Source organism: Vanellus vanellus (genome assembly GCF_965231255.1).
Source record: "Vanellus vanellus genome assembly, chromosome: 1".
In the NCBI taxonomy this organism is placed as follows: Eukaryota; Metazoa; Chordata; class Aves; order Charadriiformes; family Charadriidae; genus Vanellus; species Vanellus vanellus.
In genome coordinates, this window is record NC_138905.1 from 221,617,452 (window position 1) to 221,640,234 (window position 22,783).

The window sequence follows — 22,783 nt, forward strand, 5'->3', positions numbered from 1 at the left end:
ACCGATTTGCTGTATTATTCAGACAAGGCATGTCTTTGATACCTGCTTCTCCTCCCACTCTGCCTTTTTAAACTAATCTTTAGCCTAGGGCCTCTCCTGTCTCAAATACAACAATTAAATTAAAATTTATTAGTCTAATAGCTTACTGAATAAACCATAACGACATAGGAAGTTTATGTTAATACAACTGCTTTGACAGACAAGATGCACCAACTTTACTGTATCATTTTCTAAGCAAAAATCTCTGTTTTGAAGGAAACGTAAGACATGCACGCTTACCATTTTTTCGGAATTGTCCTAAAAAAAGCAAGGCTTCAAGAAGCTATAGACAGTAAGTAATAATTTCACTTTTAATCCAAAATAGTGATCCAGAATGCCTCAGCCTTCCATGGAAAAAAAAACCCACTGTTTCATACACCTCTGTCCTGTATACCTGGAGCTGAAACACTGCTGTCACTCCAGTGCTTTTTTCTTATTTTTGAGGAAAAACAGCTCACCCACTAGGGAGCATAAGGAATTTGGGGAGAGCTGCTTTTCCTCTAATATAAATGACAGCATTGCCAATACTCTTCAGAGGCATTAAATTAATATATGGCATGGCGGGGGGGGGGGGGGGGTGTCCTGTCAAGAAAGGCATCTCCCGTCCCAAAAGCCTGTATTAGCTCTACGTCGTGACCTGTGGAAATGCAAACACTGCAAAGGCAGGCAGGCACCGCACACGTGCCCCCAAAGATGAGTAAAACTTGAGCAAACAGCCCAGAGGGGGAAAGAGGAGGCCTCCTTTCTTCTGTGCCTGCAGAGAGGAGGATGGGCACCACGCATGTCCCACAGGTGGGTGCGATAGGGACACAGACACACACAGACACACACACAGCCTTTGCTTCACCTTATAACTGCCAACGGAAAACAGCTGCTCTGGGCGGGTTTGGGCTCTTTGAACCTACATTGGGCGGCGGGGGGGCTGCACTGGTGTCACCCCAGGCTCTGACACGGTGCTAGGCCTGGCACTGCAGCCCCCCCCAGAGCTAGACTGGGGACCCGGCCTGAGCGGGGTCCCCTAAACATGCAGACCGACATGTCCCTCCGCCCAGGGGCAGCCACGCTGGGGAAGGGGGGGGGGGGGGGGGGTGTCGCACCCTCCTGAGGGGGTCACGCAATGGCGGCGGCGGCCTCCTCCACACACACCCCCCCACCCCCCCCCCCGCGCAGCCCCCCCGGCGGGACTCACGATGCGGTTCTGGTCGGTGACGAACTCGTCGATGTTCTCGAGGTAGAGCTCGTCCTCCATGGCGGGCCGGGGAGGGGCGGGTAGGCCGCGGGCGGAAGAGTTCCCGCGCAGCTCAAGGCCACGGCCGCCACCCCGCCGCCATGGCAACCCGCCGAGCCGCGGGCGGGCGGGAGAGAGGCGACGGCGGCCGCGGCGGGACAGAAAGGAACGGGATGGGCTCCACGGCGGCGCGTGGGCTCTGTGCCCGCCCCGCCCCGGCCCCGCCCCGCCTCGCTGCACGCCCCGCCTCGCGCCGCTATGGCCTTATCTCACGGCCCCGCGGTGTCACTACACAGACTCATGCTGTTCCCTCATGGACTCATGCTTTATCCTCACGGACCTATGGAACTACGCTGTCCCCTCTCACAGCCCCACGCTGTCTGCACGCAGACCCACGCTGTCCCCTCACAGAACCCCACACTGTTCTCCTACATGGCCTCATGCTGTCCCTTCAGAGACCCATGGCCCAGCGCTGTCACCTCATGGACCCACACTGTCCCCTCACATGGCCCTGTGCTGTCCCTTCACCACCCCATGCTATCCCCTCACAGACCCACGCTGTCCCCTCACAGACCCACGCTGTCCCCTCACAGACTCATGCTGTCCCTTCACAGCCCCACGCTGTCCCCTCACATGGACCTATGCTGTCCCCTCTCACGGACCCATGCTGTTCCCTAATGGACCCACAGACCCATGCTGTCCCCTCACGGCCCCATGCTGTCTCCTCACAAATTCATGGACCCACACTGTCCCTTCACTACCCCATGCTGTCCCCTCACAGACCCACGCTGTCCCCTCATGGCCCCATGCTGTCTCCTCAGGGACTCATGGACCCACATTGTCCCTTCATCGCCTCACACTGTCCCCTCATAGACCCATGCTGTCATCTCACATGGACATATGCTGTCTCCTCATGGTCCTGCGCTGTCCCTTCTCATGGACCCATGCTGTCCCCTCACAGACCCATGTCCCCATGGTGTGAAGCAGGGCGATGTAAACCACCCACTTGTCAGGAATCACCAATTTTCCCTTTTTCCCATTTTCCTTTCTTTTCAGGCCTGCCCTGATCCTCACCAGAATGGCGGAGGTAAACCAGGCACTGGACTCCTGCCACTCCCTACACCCAAATAAATGCTGTCATTGTTAAAAGGCAAGGTGAGGCATTCTTTAAAAATGTTCTTAATCTCAGTTAAACTGTCCCCGTATTTCCACTGGTGACCACTTCAAGCACTTCTCACAGCACCTGCTAAATATTACCCTAGACTTTCTTTTGGGTTTGTTTTTTTTTTTTTTGAGATAAATAGCAAATGCTGCAATACGAGATTCACCATATTCCTCAACAATCTAGTTGAGGGGACAGCACGTAGCCTCAGTATGTTTGCTGGTGACACGAAGCTGGGAGGAGTGGGTGACACAGCAGAAGGTTGTGCCGCCATCCAGCAAGACCTGGACAGGCTGGAGAGGAAACCAATGAAATTCAACAGGGGCAAGTGCAGGTTACTGCATCTGGGAAAGAATAACCCCATACATCAGTACAGATTGGGGGCTGACCTGCTGGAGAGCAGCTCTGCAGAGAGGGACCTGGGAGTCCTGGTGGACAACAGGATGAATATGAGCCAGCAATGTGCCCTGGTGGCCAAGAAGGCCAATGGTCTCCTGGTTAAACAGGATTGAATTAAACAGAATGTGGCCGGCAGGTGGAGGGAGGTCATCCTTCCCCTCTGCTCTGCACTGGTGAGGCCACATCTGGAGCACTGTGTCCAGTTCTGGGCTTTCCGGGTCAAGAAGGACAGGGAACTGCTGGAGAGTGCCCAGCAGAGGCTATGAAGATGCTTAAGGGACTGGAGCACTTCTCTGATGAGGAAAGGCTGAGAGCCCTGGGGAGACCTTATTGCGGCCTTCCAGTACCTAAAGGGGGGCTACAGGAGAGCTGGGGAGGGACTTTTTACTCGGGCATGTAGCAATAGGACAAGGGGGAATGGCTTTAAACGGGAAGAGGACAGGTTTAGATTAAACATTAGGAAGAAATTTTTCACTGTGAGGGTGGTGAGCCCCTGGTGCAGGTTGCCCAGAGAAGCTGTGGCTGCCCCATCCCTGGAGGTGTTCAAGGCCAGGCTGGATGTGGCCTTGGGCAACCTGGGCTGGTGGGAGGTGTCCCTGCCCAGGGCAGGGGGGTTGGAACTCAATGATCATCAAGGTCCCTTCCAACCTAAACCGTTCTATGATTCTGTGATTCTATGTTCAGCCTGGAGAAGAGAAGGCTTATCAATATCTAAAGGGCAGGTTTGCAGAGGACGGGGCCAGACTCTTCAGTGGCGCTCCACTACAGGACAAGAGGTAATGGGCACAAACTGGAACATGGGAAATTCCATCTCAACACGAGGACAAACTTCTTTACTGTGAGGGTGACAGAGCACTGGCACAGGCTGCCCAGAGAGACTGTGGAATCTTCTTCTTTGGAGTGATTCAAAACCTACCTGGACGTGTTCCTCTCCCACAGCTGTAGGTGACACTGCTTTGGTGGGAGGGTGGACTAGATCATAGAATCATAGAATCATAGAATTGTCTAGGTTGGAAGAGACCCTTGGGATCATCGAGTCCAACCATCTACCCTACTCTACAAAGTTCTCCCCTACAACATATCCCCCAACACCACATCTAAACGTCTCTTAAACACATCCAGGGATGGTGACTCAATCACCTCCCTGGGCAGTCTATTCCAATGCCCGACCACTCTTTCTGTGAAAAATTCTTTCCTAATGTTCAGTCTGAACCTACCCTGTTGGAGCTTGAAGCCATTCCCTCTTGTTCTGTCATTAATTACCTGTGAGTAGAGACCAGCACCAACCTCTCTACAGTGTCCTTTCAAATAGTTGTAGAGAGTGATGAGGTCTCCCCTCAGCCTCCTCCTCCTCAAACTAAACAGTCCCAGCTCCTTCGACCGCTCTTCATATGATTTGTTTCCTATGATGATCTCCAGAGGTCCCTTCCAACCCTGGTCTTTCTTTGTTTCTGATTCTGTGATTCCCAATCTGTGATTCCCAATCTGTAGTTCCCAGTCCCATCCCGTTTGCATCCCATTTTTAATACAGCTTCACAGGAAGATGAGGACTTCATTGATACATCTATATTTATTTCTAAATACTTCTCCATGATAAAGTTAATTTAAAATCTGATAAAGTCTATGAAGTGGTTTTGAGTTTTTTTCTTTTTCTTTTCAGTGTGGATTATACTACATTTTATATGCCATGCTTCTTCTTTACCTGCCTGGTTTATAGTATGGCCCCACATGGGGGCTGGCTGGGTCTGAGGGACTGCTGCTCCTGGGAGAGGGATGTCTGGCATCTCCCACCCTCCCTGCACCTCATTGGCCTGAATCCCTCTGTCTCTGGGACCTTTATCAGTTTTTTTTAGCTCAATGAATTGTTTTTTTCCATATACCATCTAGTTTGGTTAGTAAAGTGTTGCTTACAAATTGAGCCTTAAGATTTAAATGGTCAGGAATAGTCTATAACATATCAAACCGCCCTGAATCCATTCCATAGACCTCTCCCTTCACTGGGAAAATAAAACTGTTACGGCGGGGACCTGTTCCCCTGACACTGCATGCAGATGGCTTCCTTCATTTTACTGACAGTTAGGTAAAAGCAGCACAAAAGAAATAAGTTCTTAGTGTCTAACACTGCCACGGCATCCGTTTCTGTGGGAGAGAACTGATGCGTGTTTCCTCTGCTCTCTGCCTTTTCAGGTGGGACGCGGTGCTGAGCTGAAAAACATGCTTTTAGGGTCAGAAGTGAGTTCCTCCGATGAAGAGATCACTGAAACATTACTTTTATGAGCGTTAGGCATTTTCCTGATTGATATATTATATCTAGGAGTACTGGCTTCAGGAAATTGAGAGGTCCATATGGAGTCCTATGGCTTACGGGGCTAAACCACTCGTCTGGAGAATTTCAAGTGAAATTTGGGTGTGTGAGATAAATGCGGTCCTATATTGGTCCTGAGAGCTGTGACAGAGGAGAAGCAGAGAGACGGACTCTGCTGGTTTGCAAGGAAAGATCACAAAATTAGCCTTAACATCTCAAAGGAATGATCTTCCTCCGGGTGCTGGAGGTCATGACACCAGCCTTAATGTTAGTGATGTAGCAAAGTAGACATTTAATTAGCAAGTGCTGAGCAAGAACCTTTCACTCCATGAAGTCAGGGATTTTCTTTCTGATTTCAAAAGGAGCAGAAGGTCAAAATCATTACCCACATACTGCTCTTTGTTACAAAAAAGCAATGGGTTTTTGCAGACTCTGGAACTTGCTGGTTGTTCTCGTCACTGGTGTGAGACATCTCCAGTTCTGCCCACAGCTGGCAAAGAGTCACGATGCAGTTTCATCTTGTAAATCAAGTCCTCAGGCAAAAATGATCCTATCCAACACTGCTGGAAGCACAGCAGTCGATAACCCAAGAAATAAAAATTACAGCCTGTGACCAAAGCATGGAGCGGTTTAATATTAATGTCCTTTTACATTTTTCTTACAGTTAAAGTATAAAGAAATGAGGATGTGACAGACAGAATCACTTAAACTCCCAAAATAGCAACACAGAGAGGAATACAAAGAGACTTGAGGTAAGTTAAGAGATTTCCCTGAGGTTATACATGAGGTCAGGATGGAGGAGGAGAAGAACCAAAGTGCGCTGATCCCATTTCTGACTTTATGCTCTGAGTGCATTTATTCCCATGTAGATATTGCAGTCATCTGCTGCAATAAGCTTGAGAAGTGCACCCACATCAACCTCATGGGGTTCAACAAGGCCAAGTGCGGGGTCCTGCCCCTGGGCTGAGGCAACCCCTGGTCCCAGCACAGGCTGGGGATGGAGGGATGGAGAGCAGCCCTGAGGAGGACTTGGGGGTGTTGGTGGGTGAGAAGCTCAACACGAGCCAGCAATGTGCGCTGGCAGCCCAGCGGGCCCCCGGCACCCCGGGCTGCATCCCCCCAGCGTGGCCAGCAGGGCGAGGGGGGAATTGTGCCCCTCTGCTGCGCTTTGCTCTGGGGGGACCCCCCCCGCAGAGCTGCCTCCAGCTCGGGGGCCTCAGCACAGGAGAGACATGGAGCTGGTGGAGCGGGGCCAGAGGAGGCCCTGGAGATGCTGGGAGGGCTGGAGCCCCTCTGCTGGGAGGACAGGCTGGGAGAGTTGGGGGGTTCAGCCTGGAGAAGAGAAGGCTCCGGGGAGACCTCAGAGCCCTTTCCAGTGCCTAAAGGGGCTCCAGGAGAGCTGGGGAGGGACTCTGGATCAGGGAGGGGAGTGATGGGATGAGGGGGAATGGTTTGACACTGAAAGAGGGGAGATTTAGACGATATCTGAGGAAGAAATTCTTGACTGTGAGGGTGGTGAGACACTGGCCCAGGTTGCCCAGAGAGGTGGGAGATGCCCCATCCCTGTAAACATCCCAGGCCAGGTTGGATGGTCTTGGAGCAACCTGGGCTGGTGGGAGGTGTCTCTGCCCAGGGCAGGGGGTTGGACTAGATGGACTTCAAAGGTCCCTTCCCACCCAAACCATTTGGTAATTCTGTGATTCTATGATCAGTGAAGATCAAACAGTTTGGTAGCTGAACACTTGTGGACCTCATACTCCAGCTGAGCTAACCAGGAATGCGTGTGATAACCTGGCTTGTTATTTGTGATCTTATCTCCGCTTGCCCTTCAACCTGGCACATATTGCCACTTTTCAGGTTGTACATACTAGATCCGAGGTGTAAACCAGGTGCATCTCCCTGATACCACTGTAGAGAGCAGCAGTCTCATTGTAAATTAATTAGGTGCCTTCTCAGCCCTGATGGTTTTATGAGTCCCAGTTTATTGTCTGAGAGTCTGGTTGGTTTTTTGGGTTGGGTTTTTTTTTTGGTTTTTTTTTTTTTTAGTCTGGGAACAAGGCAGAAAAGAAAATCTGGAAAGAGGTGCAGCAGTGGGGAGCCACACAAACCCAGCAGAGCAGTCCTTGGGTCCCAGCAAATCCTCCTGGGGAAGGCAGAGCGTGCAGCAATCACCCTGGTAGTACGCACAGCTCAGTTTTCAGCGCCAGCGTCAACAGCTGTCACCGTTCAAAATGGCCTTTAAAACATCTTCTTGCAACCTGGGTGACCTCGTCAAATTTTTGGGGTCATAAATCTACCGAATGCTACACTGATCTTGGAAATACGGACAGCAGTAGTTGACCGGGCAGCTGCACAGATCCTTATGGTCTGTAGTGAATGTTATTTACTTTTGCACATTAAGGTGGCTGAGTAGCTACAGACTGGCTCGTTAAGTTGAACGAAGAGCTGAAAACTAGAACTTACCTTGTCTCCTTTCCCTGGACTGTAACACTTGTACATGATCTTTCACAGCTAAAATACGTAAAGTAATTTTTAAAAAAAAGGAAAATAGGAACAAGAGGAATAATCTCATTGTAATGCAGCAAACTGACAGAAGCTGAGGAGTACGTGCCTGGGGTTTCTCTTGCACAACTGGAGACGGTAAGGTGTATGAATCCTAATGCAGGATCTGAAAACACTTTGGGAGTATTCCCTTAAAAGGTCTGATAATACTCTTTTGTATAGCATTTGCAGTACTTTCATACGTGGCTCTGAAATAAGTCCATTAAACGTACATTCCTCTTTGAAGAAGTAGAGAAGTGTTATCCTCATTTCCAAGATGACGACACTGAGACACAGAGAGGTTATGTGGTTTGTCCAAGAATCTTCAAGGTGTAAAGCCTGAGTATCCCAACTCCCAACCTATTTTTTTCCTCAAGGCACTATAAAGGATTCTTTCAAAGATCGCTCGTTAGTAACAAAATGTCTTGTACTTACAGCTGCCCACAGCCAAAACCACCAGCACCAGCAGAAACTGAGCCCGAGGACTCATAATAATGGTTGTTTCATGAGTGCTTTCCAAAAAACAAAAAAAAATGGGCAGAGACTCTGGAAATTTATTATACATAGTAGCTGGCAAGCATCTGCTTGAGGAGGAGTTTGAGTGAAAGGAGTTCTGTTGAAGTTTTAATTAATGCCGTATGAGGGGGGATTTCCTTGAGCAACTGAGCAATGCTGAAGGAAGAACAGAAATGTAGAGATCCCAGTGTGAAAACGTAATTAATTGAATCTGTCCAAAACTCACCTAGGTCCTGGCACCCATTTCCTTTTGGAGCTCATGAAATCTCTTAAAGGCTTCTGAAGATCCAGTTTTTGGGCAGAAATGCATCCTGTCTGAGCAGAAGTGGAGGATTTCAATTACGAAATGAAAGTCGTTAAGACAGATGCATAAGGAGATGCAGAGCCTGACCCTCCTCTCTTCTTCCACTGAGACGAATTACAAATAACCATGTAGAGTTAGTGGGGTCTTCTCGGTGTGATGGGCAAGTCATAGTTAAGGCAGGAGTCAGGGTGAGGACTCCTTCCTTAACTGTATAAAATAGATAATCATAGCTGGAAGCCTTAGGATCAAACACCATCAGAAAAACAGAGGGAATTCATTTGCTTCTAGACTTGCAAGGGTCAGAATCAGCACAGGCAGATCCATAAACTACAACAAAAATTGGTATCACAGGAGACAGCTACATCTGAGACAGATGCACTTGTTTGCACGGCTTAATTGTCTTTTCCATGTTCTTTTCTATGTGTGTTTACAATTAAAAAATTGTGAGATGCACAAAGAGTGAGGCAGCAATAATGCCAACAAGGGAGAGGCATCAGAGAAACTGCTAATACAAGTTTGAGGTGGAAGAGGGATGTATAAGCAGGAACACATCTCCCCTCTGACAACAAGTGGAGAACAGCAGCGTGACTGCCGACAGCCGTCTGCTGTCTGTCTTAGCCAAATTACTCCTGGCACCGCTGACAGAACTGACTACTGTCTCCACTAGCGACACGGAGAACTTTAGACACCCAGCATATGCAGAGACACCTACATTTAAGTGTCTTCATCTGGAGCTGGCTCCCAGACCACTCACATGTTCTGTGGTGCGTCACAATGCCACATGCCTTCATGAAGTGAAATGTTGCATTGTTAATGCAGATAGATTTACGTTTATACTTTGTACAGTCTTTTGTGCCGAGTTTTCTTCATAAAATCATATAATGATTTAGGTTGGAAGGGACCTTAAAGATCACCTAGTTCCACCTCCCCGCCCTGGGCAGGAACACCTCCCGCCAGCCCAGGTTGCTCCAAGCCCCGTCCAACCTGGCCTTGAACACCTCCAGGGATGGGGCAGCCACAGCTTCTCGGGGCAACCTGCGCCAGGGGCTCACCACCCTCACAGGCAACAATTTCTTCCGAAGATCTCATCTAAATCTGCCCTCTTCCAGTTTGAAGCCATTCCCCCTCCTCCTATCACTCCATGCCCTTGTAAAAAGTCCCTCCTCAGCTCTCCTGGAGCCCCTTTAGGAACTGGAAGGCTGCAATAAGGTCTCCCTGGAGCCTTCTCTTCTCCAGGCTGAACCCCCCAACTCTTTCAGCCTGTCCTCCCAGCAGAGGTGCTCCAGCCCTCACAACATCTTTGTGGCCCTCCCCTGGACCTGCTCCAACCCATCCATGTCTTTCCTATATTAGGGGCTCCAGAGCTGGACACAATACTCCCGGTGGGGTCTCACTGGAGTAGACTAAAGGGGAAGAATCACCTCTCTTCTTGTACTTGTGTATTAAGAGTCCTTTCTCGAAAAATAAAAATGCAAGGTTTAAGCATCGTAGCATAAAAAGGCACGTGTAGCCATCTGGGAATGCAGCAGCCAGAAAAATATAATCTCTGCTACCACCAAGTGCATGTCATCACATCTAAACAAAGATGACCGACATGAACATCTTCAAAAGCATCATGACAAATTTCCCATGTTGAGTGGCATTAGGAGCTGGCATTTCTACCTTCAGGTTATTAACTAATACCCACATCTCATTCTGAGCATGTTCTCAGGGCTGTTTGCATGAGAAGACTGATGGAATAGTTCCCCTATGGACTCCTGTTCTTGATGTCTTTTATTTCAAGATAATTAGTGTGCCTCAGCATGGAGTATTTGACATTTATTCAATAGCGGAACGGGCACAGAAGGAGCTGTGGCAGAACAGCTTGTTTTCTAGCAGCTATGCAGACCTGTTTCCACAAGCAGACAGGCTATTAAGGAAGATAAACAAGAGTAACCACTAGGAAATAATGAAAATGCTCTGAAGAATGACTACCGATAAAGCAGAGATGGGAATGAGCAGGAAAGCATCTCCTCAAATTACAGGGCAGTGCGCAACTACAGCATCCCGAGGACAAGCAGGCAAGGAGATATGGGGAGCAAACTCTTAGGCGTCAGCTCAACCACATCACATACTGTGCCCAGGGTGAGAAAACGGGGCCTGCTCCCTATCTCATACCCCAGGCGAAGAAAGTTATAAGAAAATTTAAGCTACCCCTTGACCTTCAGGATGTGAGCTCTGGGAATAGGCTGAAGATGGGTTCTTTGGTGTCTCCATATACCTTTACTTAGCTGCTAGTGAGGTTCAACTTCCAAAAAGGGCTGGTTTGTAGATTTTGGGGGAAAATAACCCATAATAGAGTTGATAAGTGGCAGCAAAAAAACAGCAATTCTGCAAAAGACCCACTCCAGCCTTGAGAGGGGTCATCTACAGGACAGAGCTTGCCAATGGCCCAAAAGGAACTATAGCTGATGCGGTCTGTGAACACATCGACCTTGTATTGCAGCGTGGGCACTGCATTGCCAAAATCATAGAATTGTAGAATGGTTTAGGTCAGAAGGGACCTTAAAGATCATCTAGTTCCAACCCCCCTGCCCTGGGCAGGGACACCTCCCCCCAGCCCATGTTGCTCCAAGCCCTGTCCAACCCGGCCTTGAACACCTCCAGGGATGGGGCAGCCACAGCTTCTCGGGGCAACCTGCGCCAGGGGCTCACCACCCTCACAGGCAACAATTTCTTCCGAAGATCTCATCTAAATCTGCCCTCTTCCAGTTTGAAGCCATTCCCCCTCGTCCTATCACTCCATGCCCTTGTAAAAAGTCCCTCCCCAGCTCTCCTGGAGCCCCTTTAGGAACTGGAAGGCTGCAATAAGGTCTCCCTGGAGCCTTCTCTTCTCCAGGCTGAAGTCATCTCTCCTCATGCAATTCCCTGCCTGAGTCAGCAGGTGACAGTTGGACACCACGCTTGCCTAGCAGCCCTGGAGCTGCCAGCCCAAGGGATGAAACTGTGCTGCCATTGCTGGGCATAGCGGAAAGAGTTATGTTGCTCCTCAGCTTGTACAAACCAGAGCTTCTGCTGCTCTTCCCTGCCAGCTTCCCACCACCCACTGTCTCCTCCTTGCTGCCTGCACCAGCGTTGGCGCAGCCACGCTGCGAACTGGGTCAGGAGAACCGCCTTGGGTTAAAACAAACTTTTTCCTGCACTAATTTGAGTCTGGATCAATGCCTCCAAACCAGCTCGACACCCTGTCACACAAACACTGCTGCTGGGGAGCAGCAGCACAGTGGCACTGCTATGTCTGACTGAGCCAGTTAAAGTGTCAATGGAGTAGTGGCATGAAAAATAGAATAATTTAGGTTGAAAAGGACTTTTAAGATCATTGAGTCCAACCATCAACCTAACACCGCCAAGGCCACCACTAAACCATATCCCTTAGCACCACGTCTGCCTGTCTTTTAAATACCTCCAGGGATGGTGACTCCACCACTGCCCTCAGCAGCCTCTTCCAATGCTTGATAACCCTTTCGGTGAAGAAATTTTTCATAATATTCAACTTGAGGCTGTTTCCTCTTGTCCTATCACCTGTTACTTGGGAGAAGAGACCGACCTCCCCCTCACTACACCCTCCTTTTAGGGAGCTGTAGAGAGCGAGGTCTCCCCTCAGCCTCCTCTTCTCCAGGCTGAACACCCCCAGGTCCCTCAGCTGCTCCGCATCAGATGTGTGCTCCAGACCCCTCACCAGCTCCGTTGCCCTTCTCTGGACACATTCCATTCCCTCAATGTCTTTCTTGTCATGAGGGGCCCAAAACTGGACGCAGTATTAGAGGTGGGACCTCAGCAGTGCTGAGTACAGGGGGATGATCTCTGCCCCAGTCCTGTTCCTCACTGTTCCTGATACAGGCCAGGATGCTGTTGGCCTTCTTGGCCACCTGGGCACACTGCTGGCTCATGTTCAGCTGGCTGTTGACCAACACCAACAGGTCCTTTTGCGCCGGGCAGCTTTCCAGCCACTCTGCCCCATCCTGTAGCCTCCATGGGGTTTGACCAAAGTGCAGGACCTGGCACTTGGCCTCGTTGACCCTCACACCATTGCTGCTTCACAGCAGCTTCAGCTCCTGCAAACTGTGGCTGAGATGGGCCCACTCACCTTCATCCCCAATGCATAGTGCGCCGGCACTTCTGAAATCATAGAATCACAGAATGGTTTAGGTTGGAAGGGACCTTAAAGGTCATCCAGTTCCAACCCCCCTGCCCTGGGCAGCGACACCTCCCACCAGCCCAGGTTGCTCCAAGCCCCGTCCAACCTGGCCTTGAACACCTCCAGGGATGGGGCAGCCACAGCTTCTCTGGGCAACCTGCGCCAGGGACTCACCACCCCCGCAGTGAAAAATTTCTTCCGAAGACCTCATCTAAATCTGCCCTCTTCCAGTTTGAACCCATTCCCCCTCGTCCTATCCCTACATGTCCTTGTAAAAAGTCCCTCTCTGGCTTTCTTGTAGGCACCGTTCGGATACTGGAAGGACGCTATAAGGTCTCCTTGGAGCCTTCTCTTCTCCAGGCTGAACAATCCCAACTCTCTCACCTGCTGAGATGCCTTAAAGAGCTCAGCAAGCTGAAAAACAACAGATTATAAACAAATATGTGGTTTTTTGGGTGGGCAGGGTTGCATGATCCCTGCAGCAAGCGTGCCCATGCATGGCTCCAACAGGCACAGAGCCCCAGACAGAACCGCCGGCTGGGGAGGGCGCACAGCGATGCCACCCGTCAACAGCCACCTTCTGCAGGAGCCTACCTTGCTCTGGGTGAAGTCCCTCACTCCACAAGAACAGATCCCCGCTCGAATGCCACATTTTTATTTTTTTTTTTACCTGGCAAAGGTCGGGAAGGAAATCGCACACGTTTAATAAGTGTGAAAATAAACTCAAGTGACGCACACGGCCCCGCAGCCTGCCAGAGTGTTTCTCTCGTGGTCACAACAATGGCATTACTCAGCTGGCATCGTCTTTGTTTTCCTGATAACAAAATTATATACATCCTCTTCCTCCTGTGGTCCCGTGCACTTGCTTTCACACTCTTGTTCTCTCTTTTTCTCCGTTTCACTGTACCTATTCTTGTACTGCCACATTTTGCTCCTGGCTCGACGTTTGCCTTTGGATGACGGAAGGAGCGTGCAGGTCTTAACACATTACTCAGCGTTGTTGTTTTTTTTTTTTAAAAAGTCTCTTTTCATCTTTTGTTTTTTCCTCCTTTAAGTTCCTGCTTTGAGCTTTCTGGATGATTTCCTGACCTGGGTTAACGTGCCTGGTAACTGTAAAATTACACTTTTCACCTTCAGGGCAGAGCGCGTGTATGCGTCTCAGTATCACAGATCGCCTTGAGGGTACGAACGAGTTTATTGAAGTTCTCAGCTGAGGACTTCTTTTCTGTTTGCAAAAATGCCATGGGATCTGGTTCTGATCTCACTCATACCTGCTCTGTGCTCTGAGGTCACTAGATGGGCACGAGTTGGAACAAGAGAGGTTCAGACTGGATATTGGGAGCAGCTTTTTCCCCATGCGGGTGGTCAAGCGGTGGGACAGGGCCCTGGGGGGTTTATACATCGCTGTTCTTGGAGGTCTGCAAGACCTGATTTGATAAAGCCCTGAACAACCCGGCCTGATCTCAGAGCTGACTCTGCTTTGAGCAGGAGGTTGGACTCAAGACCTCCTGAGGTCCCTTCTAACCTGAATTATGACCCTATGAACCTTGGTGATACCTGCTTTGAAGCATGGAGATGAGAGAAGCAGCAAGTTTCTTGTATGGAAGAAAAGAGAAGAAAGGGTAGGAACTTCCTTAATGCCTGAAGATTTATGCTTTTGCATTTTAAAAGGCCTTGAAGATAGCAAGCACTGCTAAACAGCATTTTTACAATTTTAAAGCTCTTTCCATTCAGACTCCAAAGGCATTTAACAAATAAAGGCAAACACAATTGTTTCCATTTCCTGGAGTAACCCCATGCACTGGTACAGGTTAGGGGCTGACCTGATGGAGAGCAGCTCTGCAGAGGGGGACCTGGGAGTCCTGGGGGACAACAGGATGCCCATGAGGCAGCAATATGCCCTGGTGGCCAAGAAGGCCAATGGCACCCTGGGGGGCATCAAGCAGAGTGTGGCCAGCAGGTGGAGGGAGATCATCCTCCCCCTCTGCTCTGCCCCGGTGAGGCCACATCTGGAGCACTGTGTCCAGTTCTGGGCTCCCCGGGTCAAGAAGGACAGGGAACTGCTGGAGAGGGTCCAGCAAAGGGCTACGGAGATGATGAGGGGACTGGAGCATCTTTCTTCTGAGGAAAGGCTGAGGGACTTGGGGCTTTTTAGTCTGGAGAAGAGAAGACTGAGGGGAGATCTTATCAATGCCTACAAATCCTTCAAGGGAGGGTGCCAGGGGGGTGGGAACAGTCTTTTTTCAGTGGTGCCCAGTGACAGGACAAGAGGGAACAGGCACAAACCTGAACATAGGAAGTTCCATCTAAACCTGAGGAGGAACTTCTTTGCTTTGAGGGCAGCAGAGCACTGGCACAGGCTGCCCAGAGAGGTGGGGGAGTGTCCCTCTCTGGAGCCATTCCAAACCCGCCTGGACGCCGTCCTGTGCCACTGCTGTAGGTGCCCCTGCTCTGGCGGGGGGTGGGAGTGGGGGAGCTCCAGAGGTCCCTTCCGACCCTGACCAGTCTGGGATTCTGTGATATCACACGTGAGTAGTTGCATCTTCTGACTCCTGAGCAGTCTCCTCCCTCGTCTGGGTCCCAAATTCCTGCAGCTCGCACCTCTCCCGGCTTGTTTCCCAACAGAAGGTCCCAGAGTGTGGGGAAAAAGGATCGTCTGAAGTACAGTCATCCTAAATTGATTCATCCCAGCACTTCCTGTGGGCGCTGGCTCCCCACTGCGCCGCCTGTGTGCCTGTGGCTGCTGGCACCAGAGGGCCAACGCATGGGTGACCCGCCAGCTCTGCAGTAAATCAGGTGGTGTTTGGGGCTCTTCTGCACCCCAGTGCTTTATGGGCTCCTTCGGCGGAGGCAGAGCAAGCAGTGCTTTGCTGGGGCAGGGGGTGTCTGCGAAAAGATTGCCCGGTCCACCCCAAACTGCCAGAGAGAGAGGATGGGTGAGAGGAAGTGGCTGTAGTTCAGAGGAGCTGGCCCCGACCTGCAGAAGTTCTGGTGGGGTGAGGAAGAGACAGAAATCAGCGTCTCAAGCTAGTGAGACGGAGGCAGCCATTGCATTGCATTCTGGAAGGATGCTGGGGCCAGTTTGTGGCCTCTAAGCCCTGTTTTAGCTCAGATTTGGGGAAAAAGGCAGTGCCTTCTGACCCATCCCTGTTCCTCCTGATGCCGGCACCACTCTCTTTGTGACACTCAAATAGCAAATACATGGACAGTATAAACTGCAAACCTGCACCTGAAAGTAGCAGAACGCAGCCACTCTTTTATATTTTTAAAGAATATTATTCATCTAAACATGACTAGAACAGCAATCTGTGTGTGCCAGGAAAAATGGGGTGGGTCTTGGATGTTTTCTGAAACCAGGTCCCCTTATTGCCACCGCAGCTCGCAGCCCCCGGACAGACGCTCACGGGTCCTGCTCCTTGTCACCGAGAGCAAGAGCACCAGGTCTGGTCCCTGACAGCTGGAGTAAACGATCCTTTTTCCAGTCTTCTGTCTGAAATATGACCTTTTAAAAGAGACAACGGCTTCAGAGCAGAAATAACTTCCCTCAGCAGACTATTCCCTGAAAAACATTCTGAACTGGCAGGGTTTGGGCAGCAGAAAGTAAAACCAGAAGGAATCGCAATTTTTACCATCCCAACTGTCGCTTTTCACATCTCTTTCCATAGAGCGTGAAGAGTATCAAATCAAAGGCAGCTTGAAATTCCTGTCGGATGGAGATAAAAACGAAGGAGCCGGGACTGGGGTGTGGAGAACTTCACTCACCAGGATGGCGGCACCGAGCATTGCTGGGCCGGCCACAAGCGCACACTTCTGCTTCCGCAACAGCAACTCCTGTCTGGTTTGTGCTCATTTTATTAATCCCCTGCCCACATCAGCCCCTGCCTGCATCAGTCCCTGCCTCTACTGTGACTGCCGGAGACAGGTAATCCGGCACAGCATCTGCAGTGGTCCACGGAGCTGCAGGCAGCAGGTTCAGGCCTGGGTTGTCCTCCTGATCCTGGGTTGTGGCACAACCGTGACTGCGGTGCGATTTCTCTCTGCCTGTTTTCCCACCAGTAAAATGGATCCTGATCTCCTTGGTGAAATATTTTGAGATCTATCAATTTGCACTTGCCCCACCTTCTTCTTCTTCCTCCATGGAGCTAACTCTGACCTTTAAGCCTCAGCTCCCCCAAGGTATGAAAAGCAGAGAGTCAACAAGGTTACATCAAAAGAGCCGAGTTTCTAAAGGACACACCGACAAGTAGGTCCGGCTCCCGGATCCCGAAGATGAGTAACAACCTGTCTGAGCGACTTCTGCTCTCGCCTCTCCACTCAGAGGCCGTGGGAAACCACACCGGAGAGTTATACCTCTAGGACAATTTGAGGCTTGGCTCTGCCTATGATTTGTACCAAGGCATTCGGCTCGGGTAGCCAAGACACACGTTATTTGATGTGACAGATGAAGTTTGGTAGTGATTTCAAATCAGCATGACTAGGAGGTAAAACGACCTCAAGTGCACTAAAACAGCCACTCCTCGCGGATGGCCTTGCTCTAATCTCGATGTGTCTGAACTGCGGTTCTGGAGGCATGTCATAGAATCACAGATTCATACAATGTTTTGGGTGGGAAGGGACATTTAAAGGCCATGTAGTCCAACCCCCTGCCATGGGCAGGGACACTTCCCACCAGCCCAGGTTGCTCAGAGCCACATCCAACCTGGCCTGGAATGTTTCCAGGGATGGGGCATCTCCCACCTCTCCGGGCAACCTGGTCCAGTGTCTCACCGTCTTCACAGCAAGGAATTTCTTCCTAATATCTCATCTCAATCTCCCCTCTTTCAGTGTCAAACCATTCCCCCTCGTCCCATCACTCCCCTCCCTGATCCAGAGTCCATCCCCAGCTCTCCTGGAGCCCCTTTAGGCACTGGAAGGGGCTCTGAGGTCTCCCCAAAGCCTTCTCTTCTCCAGGCTGAGCACCCCCAACTCTCCCAGCCTGTCCTCCCAGCAGAAGGGCTCCAGCCCTCCCAGCATCTCCGGGTCCTCCTCTGGCCCCGCTCCACCAGGTCCAGGTCTCTCCTGTGCTGATCCCCCCGAGCTGGAGGCAGTACTCCAGGTGGGGTCTCATCTGTACAAGTCCCCATTGTCCCTTCTGGGGCTTCTGCCCCCAAAGATCTGCCAACATAACTGTATGACAGCCCACTCCCTAACTGAGCTCTTCCAGAGGATCCTTCTTAAAAACAATGCTGTGATGAGCATTTAACCTAACTGGGATGGTTTCGGCAGACTGTGAAGTCATGCTAGTTGACCAGAGGGGAGGGTGACCTCTGGCAGGGTAGCCACCCAGCAGCTGGGGACAAACTGGAGACGAGCATCTTCACCAGGGTCAATGAAGTCCAAGCGGTGTATCTGAGCTTTGCAAGGGGAAACACCGGCTCCCGGCAGCACGGGAAGGTCGGGGGAGTGGTGCTGCCAGCCACGTCAACTCCAAGATGGGTCAAAAGGTGATGACCACCGAGAGAAGCACAACACGAAGACTCACGCCAGCTCTGACCCGTCTCCCCAGGTGCAACAAGGAGCTTCCTTAACTACTTCCTTACTACACCCCATCGTGCACGCGGCCCGTGGCACGGCCTTACACGTGTGTTTCCTTGTTTTTCTTCCCCTTCGTCACAGCCTCGGGAATGTGCTTTTTGGAGTCAATGGATAGATCAGGGGGGGCAGGAGTGGTTCTGCCTATGGGTCACATCCACCGAGATCCTTCCTGAATGGAGATCTCAGCCCCAGCGATTCCCTCCCAACACCCTCAGGGAAAGGTTTATTATGGAGTAAGATGTTATGAAAATGTTTGTCCTTCCAAATAACTGCAGGACTGGTGTGATGCCGGTGCTTGCAGGACTTGATTGATGCTGATGTCCTGTGTAGCGAGGTTGGCTGACCTTTCCAAGGCACTGCACAGGATCCTGCGGACATGAAACTGGGGTAATAGGTGTATCAAGGAAAAACAAATTCATTGCTGAAGGCTTCCCAGCACCACCTCCTTGTGCACCACACTGGAAGACCTCTCCATCACCAGAGGTCTTAGAGACCCAGCTGGATGTCAGCAGGGCTGGCCAGCCAGGGTCAAACCCTGCCGAGGTGAGGGTTATGGAGGAGGTCACCTCTGAGCTCCTTCCAGCCCTACAGGAGAAGCGAGGCAGATGTCAATCCCACAGGCAGGGATGCTGTGGCTGACATGCCTGAGGGACGGGATGGCATCCAGAGAGACCTGGAAAGGCTGGAGAAGTGGGCCCGTGTGAACACCATGAAGTTCAACAAGGCCAAGTGTGGGGTCCTGCAGGTGGGTCGGGGCAATCCCAAGCACAACTCCAGGCTGGGGGAGAATGGATGGGGAGCGGCCCTGAGGAGAAGGATTTGGGGGTGTTGGTGGGTGAGAAGCTCCCCAGGAGCCACCAATGTGCGCTGGCAGCCCAGCGGGCCCCCGGCATCCTGGGCTGCATCCCCAGCAGCGTGGCCAGCAGGGCGAGGGGGGGATTGTGCCCCTCTGCTGCGCTCTGCTCTGGGGAGACCCCCCTGCAGTGCTGCCTCCAGCTCGGGGGCCTCAGCACAGGAGAGACATGGAGCTGGTGGAGCGGGGCCAGAGGAGGCCCCAGAGCTGCTGGGAGCCCCTCTGCTGGGAGGACAGGCTGGGAGAGTTGGGGGGGCTCAGCCTGGAGAAGAGAAGGTTCCGGGGAGACCTCAGAGCCCCTTCCAGTGCCTAAAGGAGCTCCAGGAGAGCTGGGAGGGACTCTGGATCAGGGAGGGGAGTGATGGGACGAGGGGGAATGTTTTGACACTGAAAGAGGGGAGATTGAGATGAGATGTGAGGACGAAATTCCTTACTGTGAAGACGGTGAGACACTGGCACGGGTTGCCCCGAGAAGCTGTGGCTGCCCCATCCCTGGAAACATTCCAGGCCAGGTTGGATATGGCTCTGAGCAACCCGGGCTGGTGGGAGATGTCCCTGCCCATGGCAGGGGGTTGGACTACATGGCCTTTAAAGGTCTCTTCCAACCCAAACCCTTCCGTGATTCTGTGAATCTTTGCTCTGATGGCTTTGGTATAGGCTTTTTCTTCTCAGCTTGCGTAGCCCGTGGTACAGCTGGGCTCTAGCCCACACGCCAAACTCCTGCATGCTTCAAAAACTTTGTGTCATTAGCACACACAAGCAGAGCAGCCATCAGCCCTGGTGCTGCTGCGGCTCCCAAGTACAATTTACTTGGAAGATTAAAAAAAAAAAAAAAAAAGGGATTTTGCTTGGGGCTGCGTGGGGAGGAGGTCCCCCTACCTGGTGGTGCGAGGGGCAACCCAGGCTGGCCACTGCGCTCCTGGCTCTGCCTGTGACACCGGGACAGCTCTGTCACCTCTCCGTGACATCCCGGCTTTGCCAAAGTCAACAGGAATTTTGTCCCGGACTTTAGCGGAGCCAAGACATTGCCCTTTGCGTCCCTCTGTAGCTCTCTGTGAGCTATGACAGTCCCTCTTGCCAGGCACCTGTTTCACGGCCACCACCTTTGTCCTCCCCTCCCCTTCCTGCCATTAAGCCCTGACTTCAGCTCCAACCCACCCCCCGAGGGAGGCTCTGCGGCCAGAAAAATGGGCTCAGCAATCAAAGGAACTGGTGAGGATTCATGAGATTGGGCCAACGATTCAGGTATCCAAAGGAAAAGGTGTGACGGGACAGCAAATTACCCCCTCACGAAGAAAAAAACCCACACCAAATCCTTAAAAAAATCCTCAAAGGCCGATAGACGGATAAAACGTGAGCCATCCGTGGCTCCCGTCCATACCAATTTCCTCCCTGCTTCAAAAGCAGGATATCAGCAGTAAATACGCCGGTGACGCAACCGCGCTCATCTCTGCCGTCTTATTTACGAGGGTCCCAGACCTATTACACACAACTCGCCTCATCTTACGCATGCAGCGCCGCGACAAGCCAAAAAGGAAGGGCATTTGGCTTTGATCTCCGGGCAAGAAGTGGACGCTTAATCATAAAAAAAAAGGAAATAACTCCGTACGCACACAATGTTGGTGCAAAATACAAGTTTCGGCTGCCAAGGGCAGAGACACGGAGCGGCTCTCCCGAAGCTGGTGGTCGGGGCGACGATCCCACCCCAACAAAGCGAACTGGGGACTGCTCCGCATGCTCGAAATACGAGCAGATGCCATGACCCGGTGAGGTTTACAGTGGGTTTTTCCCCGTTTTGGGTTTTTATTTTTTCACCCCCAGGCTGTATTATTTTATAGTGCTCGCTCTTTTTCAGCGAGAAAGTTGAATAAACAAAGGGAAGCGCCTTCCCTTCCTCGCAAATACCCACACAGAAGTCAAACGCCGTTGTCAGACGACGGCTCGATGACCTGCGGCGACAAAGGGGAGATTCTTGATAAAATCGAGAGTTTATTAACACGGCCGATCGCTCTGTAAAATCAAACCGTACTTTCACACGCTGAAGCCGGTCTATAAGTCGGAAGGGCCACGGGCCAGGAAGGGTTTGCTCAGGTTTTAATGGTTGAGTCATTTGCGGGTCTGGCCAGACCTGCAGATTTTCGACGTTTGTAATAAAAAGTTGAGGTTTGGGAGCGTTCTGATCGCTTTGGAAGCCACCGGGTGACTCATTGCAGCACCCATCAGTGCTTTGGCGGTTCAACGACCTCATTTACAGTCTGTGGCCTTGAGGTGCCACCCCACAATCCCAGTTTTACCCCATTTTGAGCTCAGCCCACCTCACCCCACCCCAGCCCCACCAGGATGCCCTGTCCCCGTGCCCCACCTGCCACTGCTGCACTGTCACCCTTTCGCCTCGTCCTCCCACTGTGCCCTCTGCTCCCCGTGCCCCTCCTGCAGCTCTGGGCCCCACCAGCCACCCCCAGTCCCCAACCTTGTCCCCGTGCCTTATCCCTCTCCCCAGGCCCTGTCCCCTGTCTCTAACCCCTGTCCCCGGGCATGATCCCCCAGTCCCCAATCTCCTATCCCCTGTCCCCAGTCTCCTGTCCCCAATCTCCTATCCCATGTCCCCAATCTCCAATTCCCTGTCCCCAATCTCCTATTCCCTGTCCCCAATCTCCTATTCCCTGTCCCCAGTCTCCTATCCCTTGTCCCCATCTCCTGTCTTCTATCCCCCACCCCTGTCCCCATCCTCACTATGATGTCTTGGGCCATGTCCCACATCCCCAAGCCTTGTCCTCTGTGCCCCAGCCCCAAACCACCATCCTCTATCCCCCTGTCCCCTCTCCCTTGTCCTCCATCTCTGTCCCCATCCCCTTGTCCCATCCCTGTCCCCTGTCCTCCAACCTTTGTCCTCATCCCCCGTGCCTGTCCCCTATCCCATCTCTGTCCTCCATCCTCTGTCCCCATCCCCTGTGCATGTCCTATCTCCCCCCACCCCTGGCCCCTGGCCCCATCCCCTGTGCCTGTCCGCTATCCTCCACCTCTGTCCCCTCTCCCCTGTCCCCATCCCCCATGCCTGCCCCCTCTCCCCCCACCCCTGTACCCTATCCTCCATCTTCTGTCCCCAACCCATGCCTGTCCCCTTCCTCCATCCCTGTCCCCTGTCCCTATCCTCTGCCTCCACCCTCTGTGCCTGTCCCCTATCCTCCATCTCTGTCCCATCCCCACCCCTGTCCCATCCTCCATCTTCTGTCCCCAACCCCTGTGCCTGTCCCCTAACCTCCATCCCTGTCCCCTGCCCCTACCCTCTGTCCCCATCCTCTGTGCCTGTCCCCTATCCTCCATCTCTGTACCCCGTGACTGTCCCTTTCCTCCATCCCTGTCCCCTCCCCATCCACTGTGCGTCCCCCCTCACCCTTGTCCCCTGTCCCCCATCTCTGTCCCCTCTGCCCTATCCCCCCATCCCATCCCCATCCCCTGTGCCTATCCCCTTCCTCCATCCCTGTCCCCTATCCTCCATCTCTGTCCCCTATCCTCCATCTCTGTCCCTTCTCCCTGTCCTCTGACCCCAACCTCCCTCTGCCTGTCCCCTTCCTCCATCCCTCTCCCCTGTCCCCATCCCGTGTGACCCCCCTCACTCCTGTCCCCTTCCCCCATCCCTGTCCCTAACCTCTATCCCCATCCTCCGTGCCTGTCCCCTGCTCTC

General features: G+C 52.0%; 1 protein-coding gene across 2 annotated transcripts in view; it reads right to left on the reverse strand.

Moving 5' to 3' along the window:
* The window catches only part of POLD3 (DNA polymerase delta 3, accessory subunit), a 30,369-nt gene extending 29,015 nt beyond the window's left edge, over positions 1-1,354 (reverse strand). For both annotated transcript variants that reach the window (XM_082498222.1, XM_082498221.1), the window contains exon 1: positions 1,229-1,354. In XM_082498222.1, the coding sequence (XP_082354348.1) occupies positions 1,229-1,288 (60 nt within the window). In that variant the 5' untranslated portion in view covers positions 1,289-1,354. The remainder of the gene's footprint in view (positions 1-1,228) is intronic.
* Positions 1,355-22,783: the final 21,429 nt, after the last annotated feature.